The sequence below is a fragment of the Camelus ferus genome, chromosome 8 (assembly GCF_009834535.1).
Source record: "Camelus ferus isolate YT-003-E chromosome 8, BCGSAC_Cfer_1.0, whole genome shotgun sequence".
Classification (NCBI taxonomy): Eukaryota; Metazoa; Chordata; class Mammalia; order Artiodactyla; family Camelidae; genus Camelus; species Camelus ferus.
This window is the reverse complement of record NC_045703.1, coordinates 55,839,171-55,857,222: the sequence shown is the minus strand read 5'-3', so window position 1 is coordinate 55,857,222 and position 18,052 is coordinate 55,839,171. Positions and strand designations below refer to the sequence as shown.

Here is an 18,052-nt window from a genome sequence, read left to right as displayed (position 1 = left end):
AAAGGTAAACACAGAAGATGACGTGAGCCATTTAAAAGGGTGCATCATGAATGCAGGATAATAACCACACTACTGGAGACAATGCTTCTCAGCAAATTTTCAGTTATAAAACATTAGGGCTCTTCCGCAGTATCACTCGATTTTTCAAAACTACTAGAAAGAGCTATTGGTTCACAATTTGGCCCCACCCCTTGCTCTCTCTTCTTCAATAATTTTTTTTCTTTTTCTGTAAATTATACTGTTTTTTGAAATGGAGAAAATAAAAGAAGTGGTACCTACTCCAAAGAAAATCTGAAATAGTAAGTCCTCTGAACCTCAGAAAAGAAAAACACTGCTATGCTGATTCAAGACTATTATCATTATATGAGAATTTACTAACATTAAAAAAAAACTTGAATAAAAATAATTGATAATGCCAAAACAAAATGAGAAGGAAAAATTATAATAATGATAGCTGCTTCTTGTTGAGTATTTATTAATATTATTTTATACACTCTGAATTTACTATCTTTATAAAGTGGGTGGTTTTATCCAGATTTTGCAAATAAAACTGAGGTTGAAAGGGTAAGTAACCAACCCAGAACAAGCAGTAACAGGGCTGAAATTTAAGCTTCAAAGCCCATGCTTTCTACCTCTCTAAAACGTACTTATCATTTTGAAATCCATGTGTATTTTTTGATTGCTTTGTTGCTAAAACGTTAGACCAAATGACTTTTAAGGTCTTATTCCAACTGTTAAAATTCCCTCATTTTATGAATTATGAGGACTGGTGAGACTAAAACAAAATAAGGTAAAATATGGATTGATTCAAGACAGGATAATTCAGGAAGAAAATTTCATGGCTCCTGAAAAAAAAAACCTCATTTATATTCTGATGAATAAGCCCACTGTGAGACTATAAATGAAAAACTCACCAAGTTACATTATCAATTATTCCTCCTAAATGAAAGGGAAAATAAATCTTATATTTTGATGGTCCTTGTGAGAACATAATGGTACGAATCCATTTTTTAATGGCAAAAAAAAGAAAATTAGTACTTAGAACAGAACTAAGCTGACATAAGAAAAACCATCTTTAGCACACGACAACAATGATAAAAGACGATGACCAGGTGATGAAGAAACGTAGGTCCTGAAGCATATTATACAGCAGCATGATCACAGCCCTAGACCCCTACCCCAGCCTTACTGTATGAAACAATATCTTTTCCTGCTTAGTAAAATCAGTGAAGTTATGGTTTTCCAGTACGTGCCTTTGACATGTGACAGCATGCTAACTGACAAACTGAATTTCTGATGCTGAGTCATCAAGATGTTCTCAGTCAAGAAAAAAAATCCTCTGGGAGTGTTTTTATCTAGTACCTAAGAGAAAACAAATATGGCAAGTCAAACATATCAGTAAAAATTTACCTGTACCTGTATGTTCATTTCTCCTTCTTCACATTCTTTCTTATATTTTCTTGGGAGCGTCTCTACCTCACGGATGGCATCTATAGTGACTTGCTGAGGTAGCACCTCAAACAAAGACGTTAAATACATAATTATGGATTTCTTGTCAGGAAGCTGAACAGCAACATCTAAAAGTGGAAGAAAATAAGAACCAGCCTAAATTAGATGTCCAAAATATGTGAACTGCTCAATATTAGATATAAAATAACTGTCTTTACTACCCGTAAACAATACTAGTATATCATCTTTATGATACCACAGCTCAGTAAATTTCTATTTCATATAATATATGAGACAGAGGTAAAGATGATTACCTACTTATTTTTGTTCAGTATCCCATGTCTTAAAAGTCTTTCTGAGAAGCTTCCCCAAACGCTCAAAGATAAGCTATCATTTAAGATAATGTCATAGATTTTATTCTCATCATGAACATAAATCTAGAATTCAACCTTGCAATATTTGTAAGTAAAATTTTCAGATCGTATATACAAAGTTCATGCAAAAACACATTTTAATGAAATAAAGCAAATACTAGATTGTTTATCTAATAATAGTATTTTCCTAAAACTTTAAATCTTATGCTGGCATTAACTATTCTTCAATGATGTAATTAGATTTCCTCCTAAAGATTCCTAGAAATTGTTAAATGCAAAAGTACTAATAACTTGTCTGCGATAAAATGGCTTGCACCACACTTCAAAAGGAGAAACACTCTTCAATTCTCATAATTCTTTTTAAAAAGTAGGAACAGCAACAAGAAAAAACCCCACTGCTTTTCAAGGATTCAAAATTGTAAAGCAAACTCATGGCTGAAATTAAACACTGAACAGTACCTTCAGGATCTAACAGCTTTTCAATTCCCAAATAAGTTTGAGCCTTGCTGAAGGCATGTTCAAGTCTCTCAATTGGGGACATTTTGACAACTCTATCCCAGCTGAAGAGATCAGGTCTGAAATCAGCATGCAAATAAAATTCAGTGCAGATAAAATACGTGGAAACAAAGTCATTATTGTTATAATCTAACACATTTCAGTTTTAGATCTTCTTATTTGTGAGTAAAAAATTTTAAAGTTTACTTCTTATATCGCAAAGGATTGTCAAATATATAATGTTTTAAGATAATCTATAAATATGAAAACAGCAGGTGAACTATTCTAAGGTTTTGTAATGGTTATATATGCCTGTTAAAATTTCTGGGATAACCACTAAAAGACTAGAAATGGTGTTTTTCCCATGTAGTGAAAAAAAAAAAAAAAAGGGAGGAGGAACCTATCAGTATAAGACAAGAAAGAAAAAAAGATACAGAAAAAGCAAGAAAAATGAGAAGCTCAAAATAAGTGGTAAAAAGTGAACTGAAATACATCAATTATCACAATCACTGTTGATGGACCAAATTCTCCAGCCAAAAGACCAAGATTAGCAGAATAGAAAATCTAGCTCCAGTCTCTTCACAGGATGCTTCTAAAGCAAAGGCCCTGAGAGAACTTCCCTCCACCCCTCTCCACACACCTATTGCATGCTATTTCATTTCAGTCTTGGTTTTCTTTTAATCCATGAAACTAAACATCCCTGTTGTTCTGACTCGCCCCAAAATTGACCATTTCCTTTGTGCTTTATCTGTTCCTGCATGTTGGACCACCTACCTTCCGGGATTTGCCCACTCACCCCACCCCCAGTTCCCTCTCAGACTTCATCTCCCGTGACTCCCCTTACTCACGTCACTAAACCCAGCAGCCTCCCACACGCCAGCATCTCCTCCCCTCCCGCCTGACGGATTTTCCCTCAGCATATTTACCACTTCTATATGCTACACAACTCACATTTTCTTTTTTTTTTTAACTGTCTGCCTCCCTGTATTTGAACATAAACTCCAAGAGGGAAGACTGAGATGTTTGCTTGTTTTGTTCTCTGCTCTACATCCTGTTCCTAGCACACAGCAGGCACTGCACACGTACTTGTTAAGTCAATTAAGAAATAGCTGAAAAAGTGTGTTAGCTAAAATTCAAGTTTTCTGATAACATCTCTTAACCAACTGTTAAACAGAGGGCAACCTCCTTAAACTGATAAAAGAGAAGTAAAAGAAGATTGAGTGTGGGTGGTTTTTTAAACCAGATAAAAAGCATATCAAAAAGCTACAGCAAATAACAGTCCCGTGGTAAAACATTAAAACCACTCCCTCTGCTATCAAGAACAAGACGTTCTGCCCACTATCACAAATTCAATTCACTGTTGTATTAAAGGACAAGACGCAGATGAAGGGGAAAGAAAAGAGAGGGGAAAGGAAGGCAGAAGAGGGGAGAAGAGAGGACGGGAAGGGAAGAGAGGAGAGGAGAGAAAACTACTACAATTCCTGGACAGTCTGCAGAGAAAAAAAAAACAACACAGTAACAAATTTAAAATTCGTAAGAATTTAACAAGTGTTCAAATACAAGATGTAGAAAAGTCAACTGCATTTTTATATATCAGCAAAGAACATAGAGGAAATAAAACTTGAGACAATAAATAATTTACAAGAGTGATAAAACACATAACACATTTTGCCTTTCACACTGAAATCCTTGCTGTATCTGGAATCTATCCTGGGTATGCTGAGGCAAGGAACCGATCCACTCATTTCCATTTGTTCCAAATTATAGATTAATCTGAAATATGGGTTCAGTTGTGGAAGAGGACGGAGCTATTTCTGAGCTCTTTACTCTGTTAGGTTGAACTATACAAAACTGCCATTCTTATAGGTCAAAAACAGTCAAATACTGGCAATTTCATACACTTCAACCTATTATTATATTATTGTATTTATTTACAGTACTATAAAAGAGTCTCAATTTATAACTTCATATTAGTTTTGGTTTCTGTTTGGGAAATACTTCAGCCTGCTTCTTCTCCTTCAGGAGTGTATTGGCTCGTTTTGGTCCTTTGGTCTTTTATTATATAATTAGAATCTGTTCACAACTTTCATGAACAAAGTCATTTGTCTACTTTTAATTGAGATCACATTGAATTTCTGAAGTTTTCCTTTTAGTACGAGGCTGAAAACTAACACAGTTCTTTGTGTACATTAGTTAGTGCTGAATGAGTGGGCTTAAACTATGTGAATTATTTTACATTTTTTAACTTATAAATATGTAGAAGAAACCACGGACGTTGCACTGTGGCCTCTAAGTCCTATGAAAATAAAGACGGGATGGGCAGTTTTCTTCCACGCTATTTCTTTTCTTTATGTTTTGGTAGAGCTTGTGCAGAGAAGAGCGGTGGTAGTGTGGAGGGGCTTTAGGGAGGAGTAAGATAGGAGGGACAGGGAGGAGGGACAAATGTGTACAAGTCTTCACATCTAAGAAGAGTCACATCTCACTTATGTCGGTGGAGCACAGCGTTAAAGGCAAGCCCATCCGTCCAGCTGGTGGTGAAGTTGAGGACGTTGACCTGGCTGTACGGCCTCGTGGACTGGCGCACCCAGCTCAGCAAGATCTTCTCACTGTTCGTCTGCTGCAGGTCTGACATGATATCCTTCATGACATCTTTTACCTGTTCAAAAGAAACCATGCCTGCCTATAACTTACAGTAGTTACTGGAATTAAGTCCTTGAAGAAGGAATATTGTATTCATCAACCATTATGGGTCAGGTCATCGGTACACAATTTATTTCAAAAGTTTCCTTTAAATACCAGAAAGGTACATATATTTTTAACAGTCATGATTTGGGGGGTACTAGAATTTGGAGGTGATTTTAACCTCACCTTTATACACTGTGGCATTTTCTATATCTTAGCCAATACTTATATTACATTTGGTTACAGTAAACACTACTTTCATAGCCACAAAAAAAGTAATATTTTAAAACTCTACATTTTCTAATATCGTTTAGTAGGAAGAAAACTCAGTTTTTATTTTCTACAGAATTGAGAAAGAAGGGAAGAACTTTTGGCTGACTACAAAATCCAAGAATAAAGTGCATTTCCTGATGGTAATAACAATTATAAACTAGAACTAATATTTTATACTATTATTCTAAAGCAGTACATCTGTCTTAAGGAAGTGTTCAAAATGATGTGGACATATCAAGAAAAAAAAACACAAGAGCCAACTTAAGCGAGCTTGTAAAATAAAAATGATAGTGAAAGATCATAACCTATTAAATAAGTGTACACAGATATATAAATGAAGGATGGATAGAAAGATACATACATACAGACATACATACATACATAGATAAACCAGAGACAAGGGGAAGCTCATCCTTACAAGTGGAAAAACAATTAACAAATTTCAAAGAAATGATGAAATTAAAAAATCACTTTGCCAAGCATCATCATAATACTTGATCAGGTAAGAACTATGAATAGATCTTAAAATTAATAGACAAAAGTTAGATAAGTAGCTGAATATTTACACAGTCTCAAAGTATAACCCCACAAGACACCTTTTAATAACAAAAGGCAGTCATATTACAGTGAAGACACCTGCAGATTGCTTCTTGCCCTAATGATGAGCCTTAACACTACCAGGAGAAACCTAATGTGCAACACGTGCTTCCTGGTGTATTAAGCAGAACTCAACATCACTTTTGTGGCATTCCTCCCAAAAATGAGTAACCTGAATCTAATCACAAGTAACTATCAGCCAAACCCACATGGAAGAACATTCTACAAAGTAACTGTTCAGTACTCTTCAAAAATGTCAACATCAAATGTCAGCAAAGAAAGACTCAGAAATTATTCCAGATTAAAGATGACGAAAGAGACAAGATAAATGAATGTACTGCATGAGCTGGTATTTTCTTTCTCTTTAAGGATATTATTGGGGCAATTGACAAAAATCTCCATAAAATCAATAGATTAAATAATTGTATTATTTCAATATGCTCCTGATTTTAATAATTACATACCATTTGTTAGAGCATAATATAATACTTATATGCATAATTAATATCAGCATCATAAATATTAATATCATACACTTCACATGATGATAATATTAGTTATGTAAGAGAACTCCCTGTTTTTAGAAAAATGACTTATTTTTACAAAATATACACTGAAGTATTTAGTCAAAGAGAAAGAGAGGGAAAGAGAACACAGAAATATAGACAGCTATTAACTTGGAGAATCTGAGTGAAAGGTATCCAGGAATTCTTTGAGCTATTTTTGCAACTTTTTAGTAAGTCTGAAATATTTTTAATTTAATATTTAAAAAACAGATTTTTTTTTCCTATGCCAGGAAAACAGAGCAGTTTGTCAGGCTTTTTCATTCTAAATTATTTTAAGTTGAATTGTGTCCCCTCCCCAAATTCATATGTTGAGGTCCTAACCCCCAGCATCTCATAATATGAATGTATTTAGAAATAGGATCTTTAAAGAATTAGTTAAGGCAAAATGAGATCATATGGGTTGGCCCTAATCCAATAAGACTGGTGTCTTAGAATAAGCAAAGGAGATTAGGACACGGACACACACACACACAAACACACACACACACACACACACACACACACACACGGAGGGAAGGCCATGTGAGGACACAGGAGGAAGGCAGCCACCTACAAGCAAAGAAGAAACGAACCTTGCTGACACCCTGACCTCAGATTTCTAGCCTCCAAAACTGTGAGAAAATGAATTTGTTGTTGAAGCCACCCAGCCTGGTACTTTGTGGCAGCAGCTCTAAGAGATGAATACACAGACGATGCATTTGCAATTCCTATTAAGAAGTGATCGACAGTCCCCACCTGCCAGTGCAGAATGATGCTCCAGAGCAATCCCAAAGTCAGTTTGTGGTTTCCATCTACAATGTCCGTGCCTCCGATATTCACTAGATCCACCTATTAAAATGAAAAAATAACTTTTAAGACAATTTTCCCACAGAAGCCCAGGTTTTTGTTTTAGGCCATTTGGAACAGCAACTTAAGTAAACAATAAGAAAAATTTCACCTTAGAGAATCAAGTAAATCTAAATCTCAAAAATGTATTACTTATACAAGAGACTGATAAAGTAATCAGAAAGAGCACAACGATTCCTTCACTCACAGAAAAGGTTCAATACTTCTCATAAGAAAAGTTTTTCCAAAAAATCAGTTGATGCTAATGCCCAGAGCACATGGCTGGTTTCATAATGCATCATCCCGATGGCATCAAAGAACCCCCAAAGTCACATGACAAACTTACATTGTTCTGATGTAAAACCTGCAGCACTCTGTTGACATTATTTAAAGCATGTACCCTGGTGGAACCACGTTCCTTCGGCTGGAAAACAAATCACAAAATCAAATGAGACAGAGTCCTTCCACATTTGCCATCAAACACTGACATTGAGATGTACATGGAACAGCAGCTCCGAAAGCAGAGCCCCTCTGTGCCAGGAGCTCTGGCTGGGTTCTCAGGCCACCCTGGAGGCTGGCATTGACAGAATGCAAATTCCCCTACTAATATCTTAAAAGAGTAGTTCCTTCACTTGCCTGAACGCTGGAATCTCCCAGAGAGCCTCCAAAAATACCAACCCCTGTGTCCGATCCCACCCCCAATCCCGTGATCTAATGAGTGCAGAGTGTAGTCTGGGTTTGAAATGTGTAAAAGATTTCCTTGGTGGTTCTAATGTGCAAATTGCAAACAAGTTTGGGAACCAATGCTCCAGGGACAAAGCTTCTTTTATCTTAATTGCACTGGACCCCCAAAAATTTAGAAGTTGTGTCACCTCCATCCTACACTAGAGAGATCAGAAGTGCTGTCCCAGGTTCCAGGTAGCGTTACAGGGCCCAATGCCACCCCGGGGAAGGGCGAATGGAAGGCTTCTTTCTGCCTCACTGGCCAGGGAATCTTATCTGAGACAGGGATCGGCCTCTCCCATAGGTGCCTACCCACCATCTGGGAGGCAAAAAGTAGAGAGTTACGCCCCACTCTTTGGCAGGAAAGAAATTCATTTTCAAGAGTGTATCCCTCTATACTTTCTATAGTAATTCTACCTCTAGTGTTAAAGTTTATACCCACAAAATGTATCCTCTTCATTAGCAGAGTTATTTCTTTGTGCATATAAAGTCATAGAGCTGGATTTGATGAACAAAATGAAGATAATACTGAAAATCTGAATAAAAATAAATGCCATCAGTTTTTAATGACTTTTTTTTTACTATTTGTTGAATAATATTACATGTATTTGTATATTTTCTACTGTTGAAAACATTGTGCCCTCTTCACATATCCATTCTTCTTTGTGATTCTCTACAAACTGAGAGCAGTAATCATATAGTAATTGTTTTATAAAAATGAAGCCCTCTTAAAGCCTAAATATTGCTCTATATCAAAGAATTCATTAAAACCCTTTTTTTTAATGTTCCTATTTCAGCCTCTACATTGTAAGTGCCCCCAGAAGGTCTTCAAGTATTAGTATCAGTAATGACAAGACACTCCATTAGCTTGGTTATCCGAGATGACACCTCTCACCAGTGAGGTTCCTGTGAGGCCTTCGAGAAGATCCAGTAGCTTCCTTCCATCTTTGAGGTCTGTGAACATATCACTGATGGGTGGTTTTCCACTCTATAAAAGAAAAAATACAATTTCAGCAGCAGAAACTCCATACACAAGCGGCGAATAAATGAATGGTTTCATTTCTTTCCAATTAAAAGTCTGGATGATCAGCAGGCTATTCAAGTTTGCCTTGTATGGAAAGAAGTACAATACAGAGAACTTTGAAATCTATAACAAATGTCTGGAGCTGAAAGATATAAACTGCATTATTTCTTAGAAAGGGAGCAAATAAAGCTGTGATTAATGTCAATATGCCTTGACTACGGTGTATACAGTTGACCACTGAACAACACAGGTGAACTGCGCAGGTTCACTGACAGCTGGATTCGTCTCAGTAGTAAATACTACACTACTGCACGACCCGCAGTTGGTGGAACCCACAGATGTGGAACTGGGATAGGAGGGGGCCGACTATAAATTATTTGTGGATTTTTAACTCTGCGGGGTTGGTGCCCCTAATTTCCTGTGTTGCTCAAGGGACCACTGTATTCCTGAGAAGGAAGCTGTGTTAAAAATTTAAATGAGCATACAGCACCTGGGTGCAGAAACCAAAGAAAACTGTGTGGATTCCTATTCCACCTCGCACTTTGGTTTTCAGTATTTCCGTCATGGTAGCAGTTCATCTCCATCAGTTTCAGCTCTCCAATTTCAGCTCTCAAGCGTTAGGTCTGTATTTCTAGCTACTAGTTTCTGAATGGTTAGGACACTTCTGGCTGTGTCTAAATCAGGTATCATTCCTGTATTTTGAATGACAAAACTTACAGAATTTCTACACTCTTGTCCCTGACTAATAAACAAGATCAACTTCCCCTGATAGACATGTTCTAGTATCTGATGCCAGAAAATCCTCCCCCATTAACAGGTAGTCCTTGACTGTCTGTGTATGATTTATGATTCCATGGTTGTACACAACAGGACCATTACTGCACAGAAAGTCAGGAAGCCTCAGTTTTAATCCCAGTTTGACCATTAACTAAACCAGTGAACCTAAATCAGCTACTTAACCTTCTTATAAATCACAGGTTATTGTAAAGATCAAATAACTAACATTAGGTGAAAATGTCCAGAAAGTTATAAAGCACAGTATTATAAACGTTGTATTATTATGTTGAGTCAAATTGTTCCCTCCTAATATGAAATCTCCAGAGATTTAGATCCTGTCAATAAGAAAAGCATCTTACAGTCAATAATTATTGTATCTTCTTTATTCTTCACTTTGAAAAAATATATACATAAAATCATATAAAGCAACATTTTACTCAGCCTGAAATTGATGAGGGAGAAGGAAGCCATTCTGAAGTTTCCTAAAACTCTGCATTTTCCCTTATTTCCTCTCTTCTTCCTAATTTTTTAAAATTTTAATTCATTTACTTAGTTTAGGTTTTGTTTGTTTGTTTGTTTGTTTGGGGGGGGGTAATTAGGTTTATTTATTTGTATTAATTTGTTTTTTAACAGAGGTGCTGGGAGTTGAACCCAGAACCTCATGCATGCTAAGCATGTACTCTACCACTGAGCTATACTCTCCCGTCTGTTTCTTATGTTTTTAATTATGTGTAATAAACAGTTAATTGATGGTTTCTATCGTGTGGCTTTTCCATAGTTCATATATTGTAAGTGAGGGTAAGAATGGTAAAGTTTTCACCATAGTATCAGTAAAGAATAAACTATGACTTATTTGTATCTGAAACAAAACTGGGACACAGAGGGGACACGACAAGCAAGAGGCAGAACCAGGATGTGATACCACAAACTCTGACTCCAAATCCATGTTCTCAAAGACTGTGCTAAACTGCTCCTAAAATAATGAGGGCATAGAACCGTGACATATAGGGAAGGAAATATTTAATCAGCGGTGGAGGGGGGGACAATAGAGAGGAATCTTTAATGACTTCCTGAAGAGGGCAATATGCCACACTGAAATGAACCCAAAAGGAAAATTATTCTCTTCCAAGCCCAAGGCTTTAAAGTATCTCTGGTGCTTTTGAATCACAGGCTCTAAATATGGATGGGATCCATCCTGGGAAACAGTTTGGAAATGTCAGAAGTCATTGTTTAATAAAAATAAGAACTGATTCAGCTTGACAGTTAAACTCTTATTTAGATTTTTAATTCTTTGCTAAGTCTCATTTGCAGAAACTTCTCTGACAGAGAGAATACAGTTTAATAATTCAATTGGACAAACATTTGGTGAATACCTCCTTTGTGCCTGGCCCTGCAGAAATGCCAAGTTCAGGTCACCCTCCCCCATTTACAAGTGAGGGTTTCCATAGTTTTCCAATAAATACAAAATAGTACAAATGAACAATCTCGAATTTGGAAGACAGATAAGCCTTGGGTCCCATTTAAGCATAAAAAAACTCAAAAGGCAACCTTTTGTCCAGGCGTCCAGATGACAGAGGTGACTCGCTTTGGCTGCCTCCTTCCTCCCGTCCACTTTTCCCTGTACCATCTTTGAACTCTCTTAATGCCAGTCCTAACACCATTTTGACAAGGGGGACCACCATTAATACCTACAGCTGAGACACTGAAGCTCCTGAATTTAAAAATGTCAGAGGACAGGGCAAACTGTCAGCACAACGCATGAGGGATAAGCCGCTGTCCATGAGAGGGCAGGGGCTGCAAACGCACAGATGGGGGGTGTGTGTGTGTGTGTGTGTGTCTGAACCCGAGGGCCCATCACACCCGGTGACACAGCCAGAAGCCAGTGCTCAGCTCCAGCCATCAGTGGCCATGTGGGCATTCCAGTCCATTGTTGGTAGGACTTCTGGTTTCTCAAAAGGAGCTGGAAAAGTGAGTTTATCTGTGTAATCTCCTGATATTTGTAATTTCCTAAAACATGGTGCCAGAGCTTGTCTACAGGCACACCGGATCCTCGGGCGACTGATTAGCAATCTGTCTCACAGGGCATAACACAGAGATGTGAAACATAAGATTAGTCAACAGTGAGTCCTCGGAGGGATTGAGGAACTCCGTGGAAGGGGGACACACACACACACACACACACACACACACACACACACACACACACACACACACACACTAGGGAACATGACTGATTGCAAAAGACCAGCAGAGTCATTACACTTGCTCAGACCAAAACACAAAGGAGTCATACCAGAATCTTTTCCTTTCACTCAGTCCCCATCTCCAATCCCATAAACCCCTATCATTTCCACCTCCAAAAACACATTCCAGAGGTGACCACTTCTTCTTATCACTATTGCTCCTAATCTCACCCATGCCTCCAGTCCCAGGCCAACTGACTTCTTTCCTTCTGCATAAGAATCAGAATAACTCTAAAGTGCAGGTCACACCTGTCATGTCCCTGCTTTAACAGACTCCCACTATAGGCAAATGCAACCCAAACTGCAAATAAGAGAGCCTGTGTGAGCTGGTCTCCGCCCTCTCCCTAGTCTAATTCTGTATTATTCTTCTCCTTCTTCAATACACTTAAATCACAACTATTTCCATCGTAAGTCAAGTTCTTCAGCAGCAGTAGGAACAGTAATAGAAAAAAAGCCTGTAAAAGACTGAATAAGAAAGTAAAATTTAGGACATGCAGTCTGGAGTTCTTAAAAGGGTGAAATGCTAGTTCTTTGTCACTACAACAAACAAACCAGAGGCAGAACTGGGGCTTGGACTCGGGGTTCAAAAGACTGCCTCCTCTCTGTGCTGTGCTATGCTGACACTGACTGGCAAGTGGAGGGTGACGATCACAGTCCGCGCCTCACGGCACTCAGAATCCACCCAGATGTCACCAAACCAGGACTAGCGTGGCGTCGTGAGCCCATCAAGGGGATTTATGAACGAGCTTGATTCTGCCAAATTTGCACCAAGTGACAAATATAGTACAGCGACAGATTCTGTCCTGTGATTTACCTAATCCCACTATAAACAATCAAGTTATAACTGTGTATAATAAGAAGAGTGAAAAGACAACAGTTTTTAAATGCTTTCACCACTAACATGTCTGATGATGGTATCTTACAAATAATAAATTTGAGCCCTTTGATACTGTTGGATTGTTCTCTTATTTATTTATACCGTATCTATTTTCAAAACAGGATTTGAGGCAGTCTGCTCAGTTCAGTTTCTATCTCCACTGTTTACAGCATGCGTGTGTGTGTGAGCATGTGTCAGTCTAATTCTGTGGGTGTCCTACATACGTATATATGGCATATATAGACATATACATACATATACCATAATATATTTGTATTCTTCTCAGATCAGTTTGGTGCCCCTGATCACTTTTTAAATGATGCTCCAACATCTAATAACTTATTGTAAGTTTTGTAGTCTCTCTTTTTCAAGTGATTTTTTTTCAAGGGGTTAGTTATTATAAAAACTCAGAAAGAAATAAGTGATTTACTATTTCTTTAAATATTTTAAAAACCAGAATCTTTAATTTATGAACCCTAAATCTTAGCACTGATAAAAATGTGGCTCTTGTAATTCTTCACTTTCTTAAAAATTAATAATGTATCAGTGAGCACTCTGTACAGTGTCATTTTGGTTAATTATAATATGTTTACATGTAAATAGATTCCTTTTAAGTATTTTACAACAAAAATGTACTTCTCTTGATGATGGAATTAAAGGTGGATTAAAAAATCTCTTTGGGTTTCTTCTCTTTTCTAATCTTCTGTAATGTGTATTATTGTATAAAATAAATACAGATTGTCTAAAAAGTGGTATCTCTAGTTAAAGTTAAGCAACTGATAAAATTAGGTTTATTACAATGATAAAGCTTACACAATTATGCAGCCCCATGAGTGAAATGAAGAGGATGTGATCTTCAATGTCCACTTTATGATTCAACCCCATAGTGAAAGAGCCAAAGCAGAATTTCTTTTGACTGAGATGACAAAAAGCAAGACAAGTGCAATGAGATGCCTAAGGAGGTCATTAAACACCTTGACAAGGGGAAAGCAACAAAATGTTCCAAAATCACTTAAAGAATTAGTGAGTACATGGCTCTCGGACATTCTCCTGAAGAATTCATGGTGGTCAGCCAGAGTTCTTAAGGGTTGAACAAGATTCCATTTGGAAGCTTTCTAGGAAGGAGGGAGAGAGGAGAGGAAGGAGAGAGAGAGGCTGCAGGAACAGATGGCTCAGGTAATCACACCTGCACCACATTAACTGCGGAGCAGTGATTCATGCAGTGATCACAGTGGAATCAAAGCAATGAATGTGCATCTACCTTAGAAATCACCAAAAAAAAAAAAACTGTAAAACATAAGCTAAATCAAATAATAACAATCTTTCAGAGAACTGAAAGTCATACAGCATGTAACAGAATTTTCATCTTGATTTTGGTAAGCAAAGTAACTGAGACAGTGCTGAGAAACCTGAGATGGTAAGGGGCCACCTGCTGGCTGGTGCACCTGGGAGCCAGAGGCAGGGCCACCTGCACACTCCATGGACAAATAACTAGGAGAGGTCTGCAGGGTGAATAAACCCCGACTCCAAATGCCTCCCAGGCCCTGCAGGCCGACTCAATAAACAATGCAGCTCATTCCATATATGCACAACTGGCAAAGCAGGGGGAAATGTTTGAGAATGCAGTTCCTCAAAAGATAGGCTGCCATGGGACTAGGTTGAGGCATGAGTTAGGGCACTGGTAATGATTATGTAAAGGTAAAGAAAACACTTTCTTTGTTTAATAAAGGAGCGGCAGCTGCCCTGTCCCTTCCTTCTCCTTAGGGTGTCTCCTTCAAAACAAAATAGGCCCAATTTTTTGGTCAGGAATTAGATAAACCTACCTCCAACTTTCCAATGCAAGATAACAAAGACCTCAAAATTAACTCAGGAATCTCTCGGGAGGTGGACAGGAGACCAGCACAAGGAGCATCCATCTTTCTCTCCAGGAGATAAACACTCATTGTTCTTTCTTCTACTTTACTATATATTTGTGTGAAATTTCTGTCCTGACTTTCTGGTTGTTCACAAACTGCCTGCATGAACCTAATCAAATGTAAATACTCAATAATAAATTGCGCTTTCTCTGTATTCTATGTTGAATAAAGGCCTTTTTGTTGACAGGATTTTCATTTCCCCAACAAATTATAAAAACAAAAATAGCAATGTCAACTCCCTCTACTTCCCACCCAGTCTGGCCCCCTCACAGTTGGATGGCCCACCCACAGTGGATGGGTAGCTACCATTAATATTGGAGCTTAAGGCATGAACAGGAGAATATGGGTTCAGGGTCTCCCGGCCCTCTTTAACAGAAAGAGCTTCTTTGCCCCAAAACCACCACCTCTTCAACAATCCACTCTCTATAACTCACTGGTCCACACTGACTGAGACCTACCCATGCATATGCACCAGTCTCTGAGGGTAGAGACAATGGGGTCACACAGGCTGGATGCAAAAACACAAGGCAGGGGGCTCCATTAACCCCTTTCTAGGTGAAGGGTAATTTCCTTTGCTAATAAATAAAGGTAATTTCCTTTGTAATCTTCTCAGCAAATTAATCACAAAATTGATCATCCATTACAAAGACTTAGCATGTAGTACCCAATTTGTTTAATGATTACAAATATTAATAGGCTCAATCAAAATTATTATATTAAGTACTCAATATGTGTAAACACAGCATGTTAAATAATACTTATGGTTTTTTTTTTTATTTTAGGGATCTTTAATTTATCCATAGTAACCAGGTGAAAGTCATTCTGCAAATATGCTTGGAACCAAAACAAACCCCCCCAAAAAATCAAACTGAATGAAAACAAACAACAAAAACAAACAAACTTACATAGCACGGCTAAAACATATCTGGAAGCTGTTTAGGAATATGAAATGTATTTTATTTGTTGCTATAGAGGTACTGGTGAATAGATACAGATGGAAGATTCTCAAGGAACCATTTGAATGGTTATGGCCCCTAAAACCAATTAGTTGAGTCGCCATATACATATGCATGAAAATAAACCAATGGGAGACCCAGTGTGTAACTCTCCTGCTCAAATTTCTACTATAGACGCTTTTTACCATCACACAGGGACGCTTGCACAGTGTCCTCCACGATACTAACAAGAGGACTAAGCATGGGCTGCTTTTGCTGCACCCTCCTACACGTCTTTCCCACTCCTAATTTTGTGACCATCCACTTCCAACATGAACAAAGTTGAAAACAAAAGGACACTGAAAGCAATGTCCCACTGTCTCCAAATGGAACACACTGAAATAGCTATTCATACTGAAATTGTACAGAAACTGCTTCACAGATTTCCTCTCTTACATTCTATCAACTTAAAGTTCACGTTTGGAATAGTAACTAAATGAAAACTTGGCTCATCTTTGTCTTCAAAAAGGGAAAAGCAGAAATCTGCCCAAACTAAAATTCAGCATTTTTAAGTTTGCCTATTTTGTACCTAACCTTTATTTGTTAAACGTCTCTTGAGAATCGCCATACCAAACTGATAAAACAGCTTCTGCAGTTCGTACGTCTCCACTCTGACAGATGAGCAGCTCTGAAAGTCAGCCAAGGAAATGCAGGCTCAAAGTCAGGACAAATTTCCCAAGACCGAAGCAAAGAGGCTTTCGCTGCCTCCCTTGGGAGACCAGCCCACTAACAAGCCAGAGGCTCTTAGAATTAGAGGGAACAAAAACACTCCAACTTTACCCACCAGACCGTGGAATAAAGTTGGCTTAACGAGCCAATGCTTTTTTTCCATTTCTGCTTTAAAACACATGTATAGCACAGATCAGGGATACCACCATTGGGGGGTACCTGAGAGAATTTTAATTTAGCATTCCTAAGTAATTGTAATCTCCTATAATGTTTCACAATAATCCCTCAATATTTCTTAGCAATATGAGGCAAGTAATTATGCTTAAGTGTGGTTTATAGCTAAAGAAATAAAAACCAAGTGACCTGAAAAAACTGGCTAGTAATTTGCCCCAGGTCATAAATAAATGAGCAGCATATCCAAGGGTAAGTGTTTAATTTCCTAACTCTTAGCTCCTTTAGATAATCATTTTCCTCTGAGCTCTTCATAACTTTTCAAAATTCAGCATTCATAAGTTATTCTACACTGTGTGACTGCTCAGGAAACCCAAACTCCAAAGCATTGAGGACCTGCAGCAAAACCAGTATGTATTTATAGTGAATGCTTTCTTAGCTCTCAAAAGATGGTTTCAACCCATATTATTCAATATTCTCAAGCTCTTTACCAAATCCCTGACCAAGAAATGAATTCAGCTGATACTGTTTTACATCTCATTTTTCATCACTGTGAATTTAGTAGGTGGATCCTCTTTGAAGAATTCTATCCAGTAAATAAGAGAATCATATGTATTACGTTCAAATGGCGATTTAACAATCTTTCCAGCTCAATTCCCAGAAACCAGGTAAAAGTGGAAACTCTGCACAGCTGGATTTGTTTTTGTGAATAAATGTGGCAAAAGCCCTGATGCCCTCATATCCATGAAGTAACACAATTGATGCCATTCTGCGCTCAATCCCACATTCTGCTTCTGTCTCTTTCCAATACAACCACCTCCAGCTGGTTTAAGATTATATACTGTTAGGCATGTAAGTATATGTTTCTGTCACTGTCATTCGTTTATTTATTAAGCCTATAAATACTCACTGGGTGCTTACTAAATGCCAGAAGTTGTGCCAGTGAGCAAAATAGACAATCCCTCCACCCATGGAACAGACCACTGTCTAGGAGAGGAGAGACAAATATTTTGAGATGCAATTATTTAAAGTACAATTACGATAAGTCCTTCAAAGGCTAACACTTTAAGAATATGGAGCTTATCTATCTTAGTCTGGGAGCTCAGAAAAGGTGTCCTTGGAAAAGTGACATTTAAGCTCAAGCAAGAAGGAGAAGCAGGAGTTGGCCAGGAAAAGACGGAGGAGGGAGCATGTGTAAAAGCCATGGGGAGGGCCACTGTGGTGGTGAGGGTATACTGAGGAGCCAGAGTAAAGTAAACTGAAATTAGAAGGAGATGGGAGGGGGCAACTATTTACAGTCCTGAAAGCCAAGTAAGAACAAAGGGCAGCCACTGAAAGATTTTACTGAAGAGAAAGGGGTATTGAAGCCGACACTTTAAGATAACTCCAGCTACTC

At 37.9% G+C, this 18,052-nt stretch overlaps 1 protein-coding gene across 11 annotated transcripts in view; it reads right to left on the bottom strand.

Moving 5' to 3' along the window:
* The window catches only part of UTRN (utrophin), a 456,315-nt gene that overhangs the window by 346,585 nt on the left and 91,678 nt on the right, over nucleotides 1–18,052 (bottom strand). For 9 of the 11 annotated variants that reach the window (XM_032485082.1, XM_032485083.1, XM_032485087.1 and 6 more), the window contains 6 exons: nucleotides 8,880–8,972; nucleotides 7,608–7,685; nucleotides 7,172–7,264; nucleotides 4,802–4,974; nucleotides 2,283–2,398; nucleotides 1,411–1,577 (listed from right to left, as the gene is read on the bottom strand). In XM_032485082.1, coding sequence (XP_032340973.1) covers nucleotides 1,411–1,577; nucleotides 2,283–2,398; nucleotides 4,802–4,974; nucleotides 7,172–7,264; nucleotides 7,608–7,685; nucleotides 8,880–8,972 — 720 coding nt within the window. The remainder of the gene's footprint in view (nucleotides 1–1,410; nucleotides 1,578–2,282; nucleotides 2,399–4,801; nucleotides 4,975–7,171; nucleotides 7,265–7,607; nucleotides 7,686–8,879; nucleotides 8,973–18,052) is intronic. The other 2 variants (XM_032485084.1, XM_032485081.1) reach the window with 1 other exon arrangement.